The 19443-nt window shown below is 38.1% G+C and overlaps 1 protein-coding gene across 2 annotated transcripts in view; it reads left to right on the top strand.

Annotated features, from left to right (window-relative positions):
• Positions 1–19443, top strand: part of JMY (junction mediating and regulatory protein, p53 cofactor) — a 107074-nt gene that overhangs the window by 65282 nt on the left and 22349 nt on the right. For both annotated transcript variants that reach the window (XM_041752155.1, XM_041752156.1), the window contains exons 4-7: positions 493–662; positions 14474–14639; positions 15396–15583; positions 18558–18644. In XM_041752155.1, coding sequence (XP_041608089.1) covers positions 493–662; positions 14474–14639; positions 15396–15583; positions 18558–18644 — 611 coding nt within the window. The remainder of the gene's footprint in view (positions 1–492; positions 663–14473; positions 14640–15395; positions 15584–18557; positions 18645–19443) is intronic.

Genomic DNA, 19443 nt, shown 5'->3' with positions numbered 1-19443 from the left:
ACGCCCTGGGCCAAAGGCAGACGTTAAACCTCTGAGCCACTTGGGCATCCCCTGTTAAAATATTTTTGAAGGAGCTCAGAAGGTTAAGATTCAACACAGGCATTTAAATAATTTCAAATAATTTTAAATAGTTAGGACTCTGATTTCAATCAACATATCCAGGAAAAAGTATAAACCTTTATAGAATATAGTATGTATAAAACTATTGAAATTTAATAACACTGAACATGTGGAAGAACATTTTTAAAAGTTTTAAAATCTGACAACTCAGTTTTTATCTTCACGAAGTTATTTCTGAGGATGATAATGTAAGATACCTATTGAAGATTAAAGAATCTAAAATATGTTATATTTTATGGCTGCTGTAGGTAACTTAAAGGAGTAGGATTCATATGTTTGTATTTAACTGTGGTCAGTGAGATCTAAAACTTTCAAATTCTTTAGTATCACGTTGTCTTGTGTCTTAATGTCTCTTTAAAAAATTATTGCTAGCTGTGTATGATCGAATGCGAGCAGATCAGAAGAAATTTGGTAAAGCATCATGGGCAGCAGCTGCAGAACGTATGGAAAAACTCCAGTATGCGGTTTCTAAGGAGACTCTACAGATGATGAGAGCGAAAGAGATCTGTTTGGAACAGAGGAAACATGCACTAAAAGAAGAGGTAATGAAAACCATCAAAAAATACATAAAATTTAAAAAGATTTTGCTACTTGATTTTTATCTTTGTACAAGACTGGCATTTTTCTGACACTGCAGGCAGTTGTTAATTTTTCAGTGTTTCCATGAGACTGCGTAACAATCATGATGGGGCCTACCATTTGAGTTGCCACTAATAGAGGCGTTAGACCTAAGAGGTATTCTCAAAGCATCACTGTGGCTGTAGGCAGCAGTGCACTATTAAAAAGGAGGCTGACATTAGACTTTCCTTGTTGTTTTTAAACTTTTTTGTACTGTAAGGTTCATAGCTTTATTAAGAAAATTGAACTGCCCAGAGAAATAAAATTCTTAAGGCAGTAGAATTTTGTTAGAATTGATTATATTATGCTCAAACCATTACCTCTTGGAGCTTCCCTTTTTTTTTCCTCCTGAAACACAAAACAGGGGATCCCTGGGTGGCTCAGCGGTTTAGCGCCTGCCTTTGGCTGGGGGTGCGATCCTGGAGTCCCGGGATCGAGTCCCACGCCAGGTTCCCGGCATGGAGCCTGCTTCTCCCTCCTCCTGTGTCTCTGCCCCTCCCCCCATGTCTATCATAAATAAATAAATCTTAAAAAAAAAATGAAACACAAAACAGGGTCAGCAGAGGTCCAATTTTTTTTTTTGACTGTGCATCATTAAGACTCACCCCCCGCCCAAAGAATGGTTTTAGAAATCTTTGAAGAGGTTGCTGATAAACATATTTAAAATATATCTAAAATTATCTATTAAAAGTTAACCACTTTTAGGGTGCCTGGATGGCTTAGTCAGTTGAGTGTTCAGCTCTGGATTTTGGTTCAGGTCATGGTCTCGTGGTTGTGGGGTTGAGCCCTGCATTGGGCTCAGTGTGGAGCCTGCACAGGATTCTTCCTCAGCCTCCCCCCACTCATGTGCATGCATACTCTTTTTTTTTCTCTCAAATAAACAACATCTTAAAAACCGAACCACTTATTTTCATTATTATCCTATTCATCAATGATTTTATTTTTTATTTTTATTTTTATTATTTTTTTCATCAATGATTTTAGTATTGCTCATACTGCCTAGTGCAACACAGAATATACCATTGAAGCACAAATCTTGCTTGAAAATACTTGAAACCGTTAGATGTGTACTATTTTTTCATTAACTCCCAGGCCATTATTTTTAAATGCAATTGAACATTTTATGTTTTACTATTAAATTGGGCCAGAATAGATTGCTTTATATGAAAGAGTAGATCCTCAGATATGTACATTGGTCTTTTAAGTATTAGAAGAAGCATCTCCACGTTGTTCAGGGGTCATCTCTAGCTTTAAAAGTGAATGAAGATTAAAGCTGGTGTTAGGCATGAATGTAGAGGGTATTCTAGATAGTATATATAAGACTTCATGGTTTAGGCACAACTATTCAGTTTGTGCCTTTTGTACTGAGAGTTAAAAAAGATTTCAGAGATGAAAAGTATTTGAATCATATAAAATTTGGATTGTTTTCCCTTGCTTTCCTTCGGGATAATTAACAACTTATTGTGTCATACATTATTAAGCCATTTTTGAAAAAAATATGAAGTCACTTTTTTGGCTGATACATTATGTGTAAGATATTTCTGAAGCCAAAACTCCCTCATTTTGTCCAGATAGGTCTTCTTTTTTTTTTTTTTTTTTTAATTTTTATTTATTTATTTATGAGAGAGAGAGAGAGAGAGAGAGAGAGGGAGGGAGGGGCAGAGACATAGGCAGAGGGAGAAGCAGGCTCCATGCACCGGGAGCCCGGGTCTCCAGGATCGTGCCCTGGGCCAAAGGCAGGCGCTAAACCGCTGCACCACCCGGGATCCTCAGATAGGTCTTCTTAAATCTTCCTGTTAAGTCCATAGTATCTTCAAGATACTCCAGGCTCAAAACTTCAACTCTTCCCTTTCAGTTGTCTTCTTTTTCTGCCTTTTGGAATTCCCCCCAACTCAAATGTTCCTGCTTAATTATTTATTTAACAAACATGAGGTGGTGTTGCTTTTATTTATTTGTTTTTGCCAAGAATTTTAATGCACGATGGGTATTAAGACATGATTAATACTGCTTGTGTCCTCCACTCTCCCAAATGCTTTGTAAAGCCTAAATAAGATGTAGCCAAAGTGTTTAGAGTTCTTAGAGTATGGTGGGGCAAGATATGCAGTGTGAAAATAAGCTGTGAGATATAAGTAGGTATCATTATATATAAAGTGGGCCATTGCAGGAGTACTCAGCTTTGACCAGAGGGTCATAGGTGAAGAGAACTGCATGTTCCAGGAGCCCTAAGGAGGGGCAGGGAGAAAGACTTATCTAGACAAGGAGTAGTGAGATATGAGGTTGAAAAAGTAAGCAAAATTTGGGGCTAGCCTTCTACATCCTACCAGGGAATTTGGCTTTTATTCTGAAAACAGTATGGAGCCACTATAAGTTTAAATCGAAGAGTAACAAAATCAAATTTATTTTTATGAAATAATGACTCTGGCCAGTTCATAGACAGTTGACTGGAGAGCCTTTTCTTTCTTTCTTTCTTTCTTTCTTTCTTTCTTTCTTTCTTTCTTTCTTTTCTTTTCTTTTCTTTCTTTTCTTTCTTTTCTTTCTTTTCTTTCTTTTCTTTCTTTTCTTTCTTTTCTTTCTTTTCTTTCTTTTCTTTTCTTTCTTTTCTTTCTTTTCTTTCTTTTCTTTCTTTTCTTTCTTTTTCTAAAAAAATTTTTTTAAGATTTTATTTTTTGTCGTGAGAGACAGAGAGGCAGAGACGTAGGTAGAAGGAGAAGCAGGCTCCCTGCTGGGGAGCCCAATGCAGGATTCAAACCCAGGACCCTGGGATCATGACCTGAGCCAAAGGCAGATGTCTACTCAACCACTGAGCACCAGTCAGAATGGAGAGTCATTCTTAAATCTTTCCATACGTGCTTTTCAAACTGTGTGTCATTGCAGATAGTAGAAAGCAAGGCATTTCTCAAAAATGAGTGTAAATACCAGGAATTTAGACCCTTTACTCAATTAACAAAAGAGGTTTAAGCTGAAGGCTGTTGGGAGTTGGGAAAAGTTAAATCTACATTATGTTTTGGAAATTTGAAAATGCTGCTTTAAAAACTACTCAGGGTTGCACAGTATTCCTGGGTGGTTAAGAATTGAGTAAACTCAGGTTGGTGATGGTCAGATTCCAGACTGCACATGCCCTGGCTCCTGAGTGTACATGGGCTGTGCCTTTGTTCAAATGGTTCTGCAATCATCTTAAATAGGCTGGTTAAAGGAGGCAAGAAGTGTGGCTTTTTATTGGGCAGCAGGGAATGAACTGAATTTGTGTTATTTAAAAAAAAAACAGTTATACCTCAAGGATTAGATAAGAATAAAATTATTTGATTATGTTTGTTGTGCAGTTCCTCTTTATCCATGGTTTTACTTTCCATAGTCAACTGTGACCCTGAAACAAAGGATTCTCCTTCTGATACATTGCCAAAAGGTTAGTAGTAGCCAGCGCTATGTCATAATGCATATGACATTTGCCTCACAGGTAATGGGTAAAGAGTAAGGACAATACAAGACGGTAATTTGAGAGAGACCATATTCATATAACTATTATTACAATATATTGCTATAATTAAAAAAAATATTGCTATAATTGTTTATTGCTATTCTTCAGTTCTTATTGTGCTTAATTTATAAATTATACTTCATCATAGTTATATATGTATAGGACAAACAGTACATTTAGGTTTCAGTAATATCTGTGGTTTCAGGCATCCACTGGTGATCCTGGAATGTATTCCTGTCTTGTATTTTGTACCCCACAGTGCTTTTTAAAAACCACATTAATACATAATTTGTATACATTTGTACACAATTTGTATGTAATTGTGAAAACTAACGTAACATCACTGGCTATACTTTAATTTTAAAAATTTGTATACCTATAGTTCACTCATTTAATGTGTATAACTTCATGGACTCTTGGCCTTTTGGCCGTGATCAAGTGCAAAGTGTACAGATCCAGTGCTGTTGGGCAGCCCTGTGGCCCAGCGGTTTGGCACCGCCTTCAGCCTGGGGTGTAATCTTGGAGATCTGGGATCAAGTCCCACGTCAGGCTCCCTGCATGGAGCCTACTTCTCCTTCTGCCTGTGTCTCTCTGCCTCTCTCTCTCTCTCTCTCTCTCTCTCTCTCTCTCTGCGTCTGTCATGAATAAATAAAATCTTAAAAAAAATCAGTGCTATTTAGTATACTAAGGAAATTAATGAAGTTTTCATCACAATCAGCTTGAGCACATTTTCATCACCCGGGAAATAAACCTGAGCCCATTAGCCATGAGTCCCCTATCTCCTCTTTCAGCATTCTTAGCCAGCCATTAATTGTACTATAAATTTGCTATCCTAGACATTTCATATAAATGGAATCATAAAATATGCATTTTTTTTAACCTTCGCATGTTTTCACAGTTCATCCATGCTGTAGCATGTATGAGTGTTCAACTTAGTTTTTTTGTAGAATGATACTGTATCCTATGGTTATTAGCACATTTTATACACATTCATCAGTTGATGGGCATTTGGGTTTTTCTGCTTTGGAAAGTGTTATGAACAATACTACTCTAAATATGCATCATGCATAAGGTTTTCATATATCTTGATATATACCTAGGAGTCAAAGTGCTGTTTTTAACTTTTTGAGGAACTGCTAGATTGTTTTCCTAAGCAACTGTAGCATTTACATTCCCATCAGCAGTGTACAATGGTTAGAAATTTCTCCAAAACCTTCCTCTTACCATTAACCTTTTTTTTTTAAATTATAGCATCCTGGTGAGTGTGAAGTGGTTATGTCATTGTAGTTTTGATTTGCGTTTACCTCCTGTTATTATCTTTTTGTGGGCTTATTGGCCAGTTACCTCCTCCTACGGAGAAATGTCTGCTCAGATATTTGACCCATTTTAAAGTTTGGGTTTTTTTTTTTTTTATAATGACTAAGTTGAGTCTTTATATGTTCTAGATACAATTATCTTATGGGACATATGATTTGAAAATATTTGCTCTCTTCTGTGGATTGACAGTTTTAGAACATTGTCTCTGTGAAAGTAGCATATTTTAGTCTCTAGGGAAAACAGATTGCCTTCACTTTTTCACTGCATGAAATTTTTTTGGCTTAGAAGGTATACTTAGTCCTTACTGACATTTTAAAAGTGCACATGCTTATTAACTCTTGTTTATTCTCATATCTTGTTTATACTATATTAAAAAATAGTATGAGATAGGGGTGCTTGCCTGACTCAGATGGTTAAGTGTCTGTCTTGGGCTCAGGTCTTGATTCCAGGGTTCTGGGATCTATCTAGACTGTTTCAGGCTTCCATGCTCAGCGGGGAGCCTTTTTCCCCTGTCCTCCCCCGCCCCCCCCTCCCGTCCTCACCCCCATCTCTCTCACATGTACCCGTTCTCTCTCTGTGTCTATCTCATAAAATCTGTAAAAAAAACAAAACAAAAACAAAAACAAAAAAACAAAAAAAAAGTAGGAGATAACTTAAAATGCATTGTGGCTATGATCTAGAAAGAAGTCTTTTGTTAATGATTTTAAATTGTGACTTTACCCTTAGGTTTTATTTGCTATTGGTGTTAAAAGTAAAATTGTAACTTGTCCTTGAACTTTTTCATAGTATATTCAGAATCTCTTTACAGGGACTTCAGTCCCATTTGTATAACCCTGAAGCATTTCTACTGCAATCTCCTTTTCCTGGTTAGCTTTCTCCTTTATGTGATTAGCTGTCTGAAATTTTAAGTTCCAGGATTTTTGAAAACTAAATTCATAACATTTTTGTTTTGTTTTTTTAAAATGCTAGCATTTTATTGCCTGTGAAGTAGAGTACCATTCTTTGTCTTCATCACACATACTTGCTTTGTTGTTCTAACCAGGCTGATGTTGAGTTACATGGTACCTAAAAGAGCTGCTGAGGGTTAAGATTTCTGTCTATTTTAAGAACTTTTTTCTTACTGGAGTTGGTGTAGGGTGGTAGAAGAAGGGCTGGGCTAACATGGGCCCCAAGAGTTTGAGATGATTATCTGTGGGGTCATTTTCCCTGGGGCGCCCCCATTACCTTAATAGTCTGCTTCTTATGTTCTGGATTGTGTTTGAATTCATCATAGGGTTTGGTAAACCTATCAGTCATTTTTGCCAGGTTTATGCTTGAGTGTATATAATGTACATATTGTGTTTTATGTATATCTGTGATGTACTGCACCAGTTTTATGAGCATTAATTTAAGGTGACCACATTACTCATGTGAAATAGCAAATAAGCATTATTAGGCCCATCCCAAATGAACGATTTCCCAGTGAAGGCTTTATTATACAGTGTTACTCTGATTTAAATTATGGGCAAACTTTTGTTCTGAAATAAACGTCAGTGTGTTGTGTCTTTTTTTTTTTTTTTTTTTTAAGAAAGCTGCTTTCTGATGTGATAGTATAAAATACTTTAAAAATTAAATTTAAAAATAGTACTCGCCACGACTGTAGTGCTAATAAATTTGAAACAAAACTGCCAGATTAATTCTGAAATACCTCGTGTAAGCAAAATTTTACCTGTGTAAGCAAAAATCTATTTGACTTTTAAGTTCTTTAACTTCTATGGGGTACCTGGGTGGCACAGTATGTTAAGTATCTGACTCTTGGTTTCAGCTCAGGTTGTGATCTCAGGGTGGTGAGACTGAGCCCTGAATGGGGGTTCTGTACTCAGTGCAAAGTCTGCTTAATGCTTAAGACTCTTTCTCCCTTTCCCTCTGCCCTTCCCCTGTATGTGTGTGTGTGCGTTCTTGCTCACTCGCACTCTCTAATAAACTTTAAAAAAATAAATTCTTTAAACTTTAAATGTGCTTTAAGAGTATGTAACATTCCTTTTTGATCTATCTCCTTTTTTAAATTTTCCTGGATCTTAATTGTGGTAATTCTTACCCTTTTCAGGTATAGGCTTCTGCCCCATTAAGAATTTAAAAACTAGAGGGCAGCCTGGGTAGCTCAGTGGTTTAGCACCACCTTCAGCCCAGGGCATGATCCTGGAGACCCAGGATCAAGTCCCACGTCGGGTTCCGTGCATGGAGCCTGCTTCTACCTCTCCCTGGGTATCTGCCTCTCTTCTCGATCTCTCTCTCTCTCTCTCTCTCGAATAAATAAATAAAATCTTTAAAAAAAAAAAGAATTTAAAAACTAAGAACCCTGCACTAAGAGAAATATGCATGTACACACAGCCCTGCACAGACAATTTGTTCATCTATACCTGAACCTCTGATCTCAAACTGCCACTGGTGTTGAAATTTTATCCTCAAAGACTCCTGAATATATCAATGTATTTTTGCCTCAATACCTTTGAAAGAACCTTGAGAAAGTTTAATTAGTTGCAGTTGCTTCACTCTACCCTTTGAATACTATACTCCCTCCCCTTCAATCCATATTCAAAAATAACACAATCTGGGTATGAAAGTACAATTTTACTTTCAAATCTATATTATTTACAGATTATATTAGATATATTTTAAAACATTGAACCCGGCACCCGGGTGGCTCAGTCAGTTTAGTTTCTGCCTTCAGCTCAGGTCATGATCCTGGAATTGAGCCCCACATCTTGTTCCTTGCTCAGCAGAGAGTCTGCCGCTCTTCCTCCCCTTTCTCCTCCCCCTCCCCCTGCTCATTTTCTCTCTCAAATAAAATCTTTAAATAAAAATAAAACATTGAACAAGAGGAGAATACATAACATCACACATGGTAGGGAGTAGTATGTATATATTAGAAGGATCATTAAAAATAAGGATTATTAATGGAATGAGGGGATTTTGTTACTAAAATAGGAGATATCAAAATTAAGGTGCTAGCATGGAGGAAATCAGAAAATACAATCACATCTCATTTAATATGTTTGCTGTTATCTTCTGGTTAACCATATTTGGTTAACAGGGAATTAACCAGAAAACCTTTTCGTTGACAATCCTTGTTGAAGGTTCTAAAAATATATCAGTGTGTTTTCTTATGTTAGTAGAGAATTTTAACCATTCCCTACTCATTTCTTTTTTTTTTTTAAATTCTTTTTTTTTTTTAATTTTTATTTATTTATGATGGGCACACAGTGAGAGAGAGAGAGAGGCAGAGACACAGGCAGAGGGAGAAGCAGGCTCCATGCACCGGGAGCCCGACGTGGGATTCGATCCCGGGTCTCCAGGATCGCGCCCTGGGCCAAAGGCAGGCGCCAAACCACTGCGCCACCCAAGGATCCCTCCCTACTCATTTCTTAAATATCACCACACCTTTGTGAAGTCCAACCTGTAGCTTGAACTCCATGACCCTGAGATCAAGAGTTGGGCTCTTAACTGACTGAACCACCCAGGCACCCCTGCCCCCCTTCAAAAAAACCCTTAATTCTTTGAAGTCATCTTTATGAACATAAACTGCTAGACTATTGAGCTGAATATATAACAATCCTGAGGCAGCTACTTCCTTACAATCCATAGTTTTGTCTTTCTCCTAAAAGCATACAGCTGTAGTATGATTAAGGTTATATTTCCCCATGTTACTTTTATTGAACATTTACAGTATGCCCTAGAGGAAATAAGCATAGTATCTAGACAGTGCTATTTAATAGAACTTCCTACAACAATGGAAATGTTTCATATTTGTATTTTCTAGTATTATACTTATTAGCCAGATACCTGTTGAGCTCTTGAAATGTGATTTATGTGACAAGAATATAATTTTATAATTTTAATTTAATCTATATTTAAATAGCCACATGTAGCTTGTGGCTATTATGCTGGACAGAGTAATGTAGATCCTGATCCTGAGTCTGCCGACTTATTACTTATATAACCTTGATTGAATTAGTTAACCTCTGTATAAAATATGACTAGCATATACCTTTTAGGAACATTATGATTCCATTGGTTAATGTATAAGCATTTAGCATAATGCCTGGCATGAAGAGTAAGAACTTAATAAATATTAGACATTATTACCTTAATCTATGTTAGATATTATGCAAGTATCAAGGGAAAACAAAGATGGGAAAAATGTAATTCCCATGCATAAGACAGTCAGTTGCATTTCAAGTGGGCCTTGCTGAAAACTTTCAACAGCGAGGAGCTTTGATGTGGTGGACACAATCGGAACAGCTGGGATACTTGTCCAGGCAGAGAGGCTGGGTTTTCGTTTTTAATTTGTAATAAATAGTAATCTCTGTGCTAGAAATTTCAAAGTCTAAGTACAAAAAGCTAAGTTCTACTCTAAAAGTTTTAAATTATATTACTTATGAAATTCTGTTTTAGCCATCTAAATTATATTTTGATACTGGCCATAAAAAATAAGAAAGTTTTAAACGTTTTATGCCTTGTTTTTAGTGCATTATATAGTCTCATTTAATTTTCGAACATAACCCTTTATGCTGTAAACCTATAAGTCATTATCTGAAATCCCTGAGGTTAGGTCTGTTTTAGAATTCTAAGTTTTTCAGATTTCAGAGAAGATAGTTTAGGATATATAACTTCCAGACAAGTGTTATTATTCCACTAATGAAACATATTAAATGGAATAAATAGGGATTCACATCAGTTCAGATTATACCTTCCTACAGATGGATTATGAGAAATTCTGGCTGTTTTCTAAAATTTCTGAAATGTGGAATTCCAGATAATTCCTTCTGTTTATATGTATCCTCCCATTTTTGTGCAGCTCTTATTTGTGGAAACTCTATATTCTATTTATATTATCTGTACCATTTCTCATGTTCTATCATTTACCCATAACAATGGCTAGTGTTGATTGTGAACTTGCCGAGCTTGCCTTTATTATTTCTCTTATAGGGTGCAAGGTTTTCATGATGACTCTTTGCTCACTTTATTTATTGCTAACTGCTATACTCTGTAACTCAGACAGCAGCAGATGCCCAGGGAGTATTTCTTGAATGAATGACTCCACCTGCAGATACTCTGAAAACTTTATTTTTCATAGCCTCTTACATGTCATGAGGTTTTTCTAGCACACTAGGGTGAAAGGCAGGACAGGGACATTAGTTTGTGTAACTTGTTTTCTGTGTGGTTTCATGATATTTTGTAATTCAGATAGGTATACAAGAAAGCTCTTATATTGTTATTGTGCATGGTGAGAATGATCATCATTGGGGTCAGCAGTTAATGATGCACTTACATGGATGTGTGGATATTTACTTCATTTCCTTGCTAGATTTACTGTAAAAACTTATTTTGTTTTCTTTTCCATACTTACTTACTGTAGTGCTCCCTACTTTTTCTGATGGAAAGGCCATCTTGTAGGAATTGGGAGAATTGAATAAGGCTCTGACATTGTTGGTATTACCTGGGTTATAGTGGGAAGGCATTTTGTTTTGGGATCTTGGTATCGTAGTATCAAAAGTTTGTTTATTTAGAGGGTGACTGGGTGGCTCAGTAGGTTGAGCATCCAGCTCTTGTTTTTGGCTCAGGTTTTGATTTTGGTGTTGTGGAAGTGAGCCTCTTGTTGGGCTCTGCACCCAGTGGGGAGTGTGCCTGGGCTTCTCACTCTCCCCATTATCCTCTGCCCCTCCCCTGGTGCATATGTGCACGGGCTGTTCCCCCCCCCCCCCATAATTAGTAAATAAATATTTATTTTAAAGGTTTATTGTTTTATTCATGAGACACACACACAGAGAGGCAGAGACACAGGCAGAGGGAGAAGCAGGCTCCTCGTAGGGAGCCCCATGCAGGACTCGATCCCGAATCCTGGGATCACGCCTTGAGCCGAAGGCAGACCCTCAACTGCTGAACCACCCAGGTGTCCCAAGTAAATAAATATTTTTTAAAAACGTTTATGCAGAAGGTAAAAGTTGAGCTGAGTAAAATTTCAAGCTAGCAGAGTTTTCATTGGCATTTGATTATCTCCTTTAAGCACTCAACTTACTTCATAGGCTTCCTTCTTGCCCAGGGAAGCAGTGCCCTCAGGCATAAAAAAAGGTTCCCCAACTGTGTCACCTAAGTTCTCTGCACTGCTCCTTTGTCCAGAGTCAGTACTCCTTTCACTATGGATTCCTCTTCTCTTAAAATTCTGTGGTCAGCTGAAATGTAGGTATGGAAAAAATCAGTTTGAAAAATTACAGATAATGTAGGGAAGAGATTTAGAGCAGCATAGCCTTCCCCTGCCTCTACATATCTTTCACTGAGGATTTCATCTCCATTTTAAAGTCTAAATAAACTTCAGAGGACAGTTTTGCCCTCCCAGGTTTCCCTGACTTGTCTCTTATCTCTTTCTCCTTAGCATAGCCCATAGAATTCTTAGAACAGTTTTACTTGCCCCACGCCCACCACTCCCCTATTGTTTGTTTTCTTTCTCGAGGTTGGGATTCAACAGATCCTTTGTCTGCACTTCTGCCTCTTTGTCTGCACTTCTGCCTTTGATAAGGTTTTGTCCTTCTTGAACCTTGTGATGGTAGATCCACCTCTGGACAGCCTTGCTTTGTATAGAACTCAGTAAACCAGAAAGTTGGGGAGTAAGGTCACTTCTTAATAAGAAAACACCCTTTCTCAGTTTGGTATTTGATATTGGCTGACAATGTAAAGGTACGTCAACAGGGGTGTCTCAGCTTCCTTCCTTAGCCAAAGTATTAGATAAGAGAGTCAAATTTGGAGAGTCCTGGGGGGGGGGGGGTAGGGAGCCTTAGCACAGCATTATGAACATGGCACATAAATTGTTCTTTACAGCTAGAGAAAACTAGAGACATTGAAGGTGCAACTAACAGCCTGGATTTCTACCGGTGTCCCTGGAACTGATCTTACATGAACGTTTTTAGACCGATTTATACTAAGGTTTCATCTTAACTGATTATAATTCCCTAGAGAATAAAACCTTCTGACATTACATATTTTATGTGTATGCTGTGCTCACAGAAAGTGTGCTGCTGACAATGAAAGATTATGCATTCTGGAGCTAGTCTCCAAAGCTGGATAAGAGACCCAAGACCATGCGTGAAGGGATATTTATAATTTAAAGTGAGACTGGAAGTCTCGAAAGAAATTTTATGACTTAGGACAAAAACAGCAGGATTTCATTTTGTCAACATTCTCTTCTTTAAAAAAACATTCTCCTTTAGAAGCCACTGTAATGAAAGCCTTTTGTGGTTTGTTCTGTATTTATTGTGTGAGTCAAAAAAATATATTCTAATGCACCAGGATCACTGACTTATAATTCATTAAATATGTATAATATCTGTATAGCGTTTCTCGCATTGTATTTAATTAACCAGATTATTATTATTATTTTTTTAATGTGTACCATTGCACACTTAGATCACAGCTCAACTATTGCCTTGCAGTGTTTTCTTTTAAGATTTTATTTATTTGAGAGAGAGTGAGCATGTGAGTACAAGTGGTTGGGAGAGACTCAGGAGAGGGGGAGAAGCAGAATCCCTGCTGAGCGTGGAGCATGACATGGGCCTTAATCTTAGGACCCTAAGATCATGACCTGAGCTAAAAGCACGCTTAACCAACTGAGCCACTCAGGTACCCCATGTTGCTTTGCAGTTTAAAAGGAACTTGAAATTACGTGCTAAAAAAATAGTCTTTAGGTAAGACTGTGTTGAGTATCTAGAACGTAAAGAAAAGGCTGGACTCTTGTTTAAAACATACTCTCTCTGTGTGCTAACATGTTTCACCAACCTTACAAGACAGGATTATTTTGCAGCAATATGAACTTTGTTGCCACAACTGTCCCAAAACTACTAGCCAAGTATCCCCTTAGTATTCTGGGACCCCAGATCACCTCTCACATGAGGTCACAAAATATTTCTTTCATTTTCCTCTGTTCCTCCATCTCTTTGGTAGTCATTTACTGGGATGCCACTTGAGGCCAGGGCCTTTTTCACCAAGGCTGCTAGTTCCCTCAGGGCACACTGGTGCCTGTAGTGTCTTGAAATTTCTAAGTGTGAACCTTTAAACTGCCAAAGTGATAGCACTGTATTCTTAGAAGAAATGTCCCCAAAGGAATGCTTTACTCTCTCCCATGCTTGTACTTCATAGCCTACTGAAAAGCCATTCTGTTAGCTCCTCATAGCTACCTTTCACTGTAGATCCAAGTAGGAATCCATGGAAATAATGAGGTTGGGGACTAATACCTGAAGCATACCTTGCTGGTAGTAATTTCCTTCTAATGCCTGGCAAAATCTCTTCACTCCAACTATTTAGGACCAAAACCCAGTCAACCAGCCAAGCAAACTTCCTGTAGGACCCTCCACCGCTTCATGAGACATGCTTAGAAATCTGAATTCCACCTTAGGTTCAATGTAGGATCCCGAGCGCATTTACTTAGATACTAATAGTTATCAAAGACGCAGGGATTTCCAGAAAATCAATTATGTCATGCTGTTCTCCTCACACCCGCTTGCTTTGCTCTCCATTCACCAGATTCTAGATCTTATTCAAGCTGTGACCATGGAGCACAACAACACAGCTCTGGATGTGTTGAGAAACCAGACTTTCTATTCATTCCTTGGCTGTAACCATCCCAGTCTGGCTTAATCTTATTCATTCATATATAATCTCATTCATCTATGGAAAGCAAAACTAAATAACTTTAGAACATCCATTTAAAAAAAATAGTTTATTAATAAGAAACACACAAAGACACAGAGGGAGAAGTAGGCTTTCTGTGGGGAGCCTGATGGCAAGACTTGATCCCAGGACCCCAGGATCTTGAAGTGAGCCACAGGCAGATGGTCTGAGCAACCCAGGTGCCCCAATTTATTATTTCTTGTCCCCACCAATTAAAATTTTTTTTTTTTTCTCTTCATGCAGATGCAGAGTTTGCAGGGTGGTACAGAAGCCATAGCCCGATTGGATCAGTTAGAAGCTGATTATTATGATCTGCAACTTCAGTTGTATGAAGTACAGTTTGAAATCCTGAAGTGTGAAGAGTTGTTATTGACAGCACAACTGGAAAGCATCAAAAGACTTATATCAGGTACAGTGTGCATTCAACTATGTAAATCCAGAAAAAATTGAATACATAGAGAAGATTTGTCAGCTATATTTCTTCAAACTGTTGAGACTAAAAAAGTTTTAACATAGAACATTTTAGAGGAGCTCTTAAACTCCAGTCATTTAGTAGACTGAGCAGTATTATTAGCTTTGTAAAATACTCACTTTGTAAGGTTGTTACAGCCAGAAAATTTTTGAATTTGGAGGATGATACGTAACAGTTACTGAGCACTTAAATAAATACATGCCAGACACTGTTAAGTACTTTCTAAACACACTCTCACCCGAGAAGGTATATTTCCTAATAATCACTTTTTTACAGAGAAGTTAAGAGGTCATGAATTCAAGCCCCTTGATGGTTGTAGAGCTTATTGGGGGTGGGGGTGGCAGGAAAGGAATCAGGTACTTAACCAGGATCAAACTGAGTCTTTTAAAAAAAGTTTGGGGCGCCTGGGTGGCTCAGTTGGTTAACGGTCTGCCCTCAGCTCATTTCCTGATCCTAGGGTCCTGGAATCGAGCCCCATTGGGCTCCTTGCTCAGCAGGGATTCTGCTGCTCCCTATCCTTTTGCCTGCATGCAGCTCCCTCTGCTTGTGCTCTGTCAAATAAGTAAAATCCTTAAAAAAAAAAAAAAAACAGAGGTTACAGAGCCAATAAGTTAATCAGAATCTTGTTCTGTGTTCTGTCTGGTTTTGTAGCCCATGCTCTTAACTCTACCCTTCGTTGTTCTTCTGTTACAGAAAAGAGAGATGAAGTGGTATACTATGACACTTACGAAAGCATGGAGGCCATGCTGGAGAAGGAAGAGATGGCAGCGTCTGTGCACTTACAGAGAGAAGAGCTACAGAAACTTCAGCAGAAAGCACGCCAGCTGGAAGCAAGACGTGGACGGGTTTCAGCCAAGAAAGCCTACCTCAGAAATAAAAAGGTATAATAGGTATTTATTGAATAGACAGCCTTAATTTTAAACCTTGCTTTTAGTCATTACTTAGTCCTTGACCCATATCTAGTAATTCTAACCCATCTGTCACTAAAATTTGCATGTTTGTCTAAGATTCTATTATTTGACAGAGAGCTAGAAAGAGTCAGATAGTACAAGCAGCAGGAATGGCAGAGAAAGAAGGAGAAGCAGACTCCCTACTGAGCAGGGAGCCCGACACAGGGCTCGATCCCGGGACCCTGGGATCAAGACCTAAGCTGAAGGCAGATGCTTAATCGGCTGAGCCAACCAAGTGCCCCTAATACTTGCATGTTTTTTTTTTAATTTATTTTTTTAATTTTTAAAGGTTACATATTTATTAATGAGAGAGAGAGAGAGAGAGAGGCAGAGACACAGGCAGAGGGAGAAGCAGGCTCCATGCAGGGAGCCCTAGACGGGACTTGATCCCGGGTTTCCAGGATCACACCCTTGGCTGACGGCGGTGCTAAACCGCTAAGCCACCGGGGTTGCCCTACTTGAATCTTTTAAAACTAAGAGTTACCTCTTCTCAATCTTCAGGCCATTATATTAACATGTAGTTTTCTGAAGAAAACACATTAGGATAGCTAGTGATTAGGATAGCTAGTGAAAACACATTAGGATAGCTGTTTACCTATGGTACTCTGAAAAGTACTGAAAGTAACTGTGCTAAAGGACATGACTATAGGAAAGTAAATGCAGCTCCTGGCTCATTATTTTATTTTTTTAATTTTAAAAAATATTTCCTTTATCTACCTAAGAGAGAGAGCACAAATGGGGACAGTGAGAGGAAGAAGCAGACTACCCACTGACTTAGAGAGTCTGATGTGGGGCTAGATCCCAGAATCCTGGGATCACAACCTGAGTCAAAGGCAGATACTTAACCCACTGAGCCACCCAGCAACCCTCTACCCCCCTCCCCGGCTCACTATTTAAGAAGCTCAGTGCTGTTCAACAAGTAAGTCTTGGTTTTGACCTCAGTCTTGAAGGAATTGTATAGATTAATCTAAATCTGAGGTTGGAGAAGTCCCCCCCAGAGGATCTGCTGGTTTATACCAGCAGCCCCAGATCTGCCACAACCCATCACATCGCATAGAATTGGGGGTTCTGAATGGTCTTGCCTTCCCCCATCCTTATCCCCCATACCTCCAAGCCTACCACTTGGGGTGACAAGTCTGCAGAAAGGAGTGGCAAAAGATGGTTGGAATGAGTGTAAATTAGAAACACTAAGTCATAAAAAAGCTAATGAGAACATGAAACTATGCCTCTCCATGTAACATCGTTCTGTAATCCTTTTCTCCATGTCAACATACAGTCATGGGTGCTTGTTTTATCCAGCACCCACCATAGAATTTCATGCCCAAGTGTAGTTCTGATTGTAAATAAATCATGTCTTGCCTCTCCTCTTGAAAAAACAAAGACAGGGATCCCTGGGTGGCGCAGTGGTTTGGCGCCTGCCTTTGGCCTAGGGCGCAATCCTGGAGAGCCAGGATCGAGTCCCACGTCGGGCTCCCGGAGCTTGGAGCCTGCTTCTCCCTCTGCCTGTGTCTCTGCTTCTCTCTCTCTCTCTCTCTGTGTGACTATCATAAATAAATAAACATTTAAAAAAAAAAAAAAAGAAAAAACAAAGACAGTCTCTGGCTATGCCATGAGGACTTGAAGTCTATGCTTTGTGATTGGATTTTTTTTTTAAGAATAATAATAGAAATAGCATTATTCTTTATGCATTTTTATATTCTTTAATGATATCAGTAATTAAATGAGATGATAATCTTTTACCTGAAGTCGGAAAAAGCTCCAAAAATCAAAAGCGTTCTCCTGCTTGGTGTGGTGACAACCCAGACCTGAGCTGAGAGGAAGTTGTCCCTTTCATAGTCCTTTTGACTTTTCATGTATTTCACTGCAAAAATGGTACTATTACTTATAGGGTGCTGCTTCAGATCCTGCTGGAGTTACTGGGTAATGTATACGCACCATGCCACCTCTGTAAAATCTGAAAATAAGGGATCTATATTCTCATTTGATAATCAAAGGAACTATGGCTCCTGGTAGTTAAGTAAATCACCCAAGGAAAGGCAGGTAGTTAGGCACAAAGGTAGGATTCTGTCTTAGTTTGTGTGATTTTTTTTTTTTTTTTTTAGAAACCTGATCCATTGTTATCACTTTATCATTTTACTTATATATAATATTATCTTTGTTATCCTTTAACAGTTGCTTTATTTATTAATATTTAAAAGATTTTATTTATTAATGAGGGACAGAATGAGAGAGAAAGGCAGAGACACAGGCAGAGGGAGAAGCAGGCTCCATGCAGGGAGCCCGATGTGGGATTCGATCCTGGGACTCCAGGATCACACCCTGGACCGAAGGCAGGCGATAAACTGCTGAGCCACCCGGGCATCCCGAAACAGTTGCTTTAAAATATAGTTCTGACTTTTTATTTTTAAGGTCTCTTTTCACTCAGTCTCTGACCTTAAGATACAAATTTCATAATACTATTTAAGCCACTCCAGGCAAATCATGTTCTTCAACTCATCAAAGTTTAAGAATACAGACTTTAAGCCAAGAGTTATATATCCTTTCTTGCCCAGACTAGTTTAAAGAGTACAATAAGACTTAGAATCCACAGACTTCAGTCCAAAAAAAGAGCTTTGAGATTATCTAAGGATACCCTCTTCCACTCTGTCTTGCTGCATCCCTCCCCATTTAAAAAAAAAAAAAAGATTCTAGAGAAGTTAATACCATTTTTTTGTTTTTAAAGATCCTAATGATTTGTTTTATGCTGCTTTAGTACTCTAGATGAGAAGCCAGAGGTGGCTTACTTGATGTTTTGCTATGTAGGTATATGTTAAGATTAAAATTAAACCCAATAAGATAAATTCTGGTGTGATGTTTTGAGTCTTCCAGGTTTCACTCTATTAAAACACGTTTTATGTATTTATAGGAAATTTGTATTGCAAAACACAATGAAAAGTTCCAACAGCGCCTTCGGAGTGAAGATGAGTATAGAACCCATCACACAGTACAACTAGTAAGTTTGGACTCTAAAGACTTAGAAGAAAACTTTGATTTTTAGATGTCTCAAAGTGAATAAGATTGATAGAGAATAAGAAAATGCGAGTAACTAGATGTTAGCGTTTATTCCATATATGTGTATATGTGAACTTATGTAGTTCAATATATATCCATACATATATATACATTACTTAGAACAGTTTTACACAAATTGAGTAGATGGTATAGACAGTTCCTGTATACCTCCACACATGCACACTGTCTGCTAACCAAAGAGTGCTACCTTTGTTACAGTCAGTGACTCAGCACTGATACATCATTATCACTCAAAGTCCATAGTTGACATTGCAGTTCATTCTTGGTAGTGTATATTCTATTGGTTTTGCAAATGTATAGTGATATGAATCCACCATTATAATGTCACACAGAATATTTTCACCATCCTCAAAATGTCCTGTGTTCTACCTATTGATCCCCCCCCCCCCCCCCACCTCTTGAATCCTCTGGCAACCACTATCTTTTTACTGTCTCTACAGTTTTGCCTTTTCTAAAATGTTCAATTGGAATTTATGTAGTCTTTTCAGATTGGCATAACTTACTAATATGCATTTAAGATTCTTCCATGCATTTTGTTTTTCTTCATGCACGTTCATGGCTTGATAGTTCATTTCTTTTTTAGTGCCGGATAATATTCCATCATCTTGGTATGCTGCAGTTTATGATTCACCTACAGAGATAGGTTGGTTACTCCCAACGTTTGGCCATTATTAATAAAGTTGCTATAAACGTTCATAAAGGTTTTTGCGTGTACTTGA

The sequence above is a fragment of the Vulpes lagopus genome, chromosome 4 (genome assembly GCF_018345385.1).
Source record: "Vulpes lagopus strain Blue_001 chromosome 4, ASM1834538v1, whole genome shotgun sequence".
Lineage (NCBI taxonomy): Eukaryota > Metazoa > Chordata > Mammalia > Carnivora > Canidae > Vulpes > Vulpes lagopus.
The sequence above is the reverse complement of the archived record's forward strand: the minus strand, read 5'-3'. Positions and strand labels throughout refer to the sequence as shown.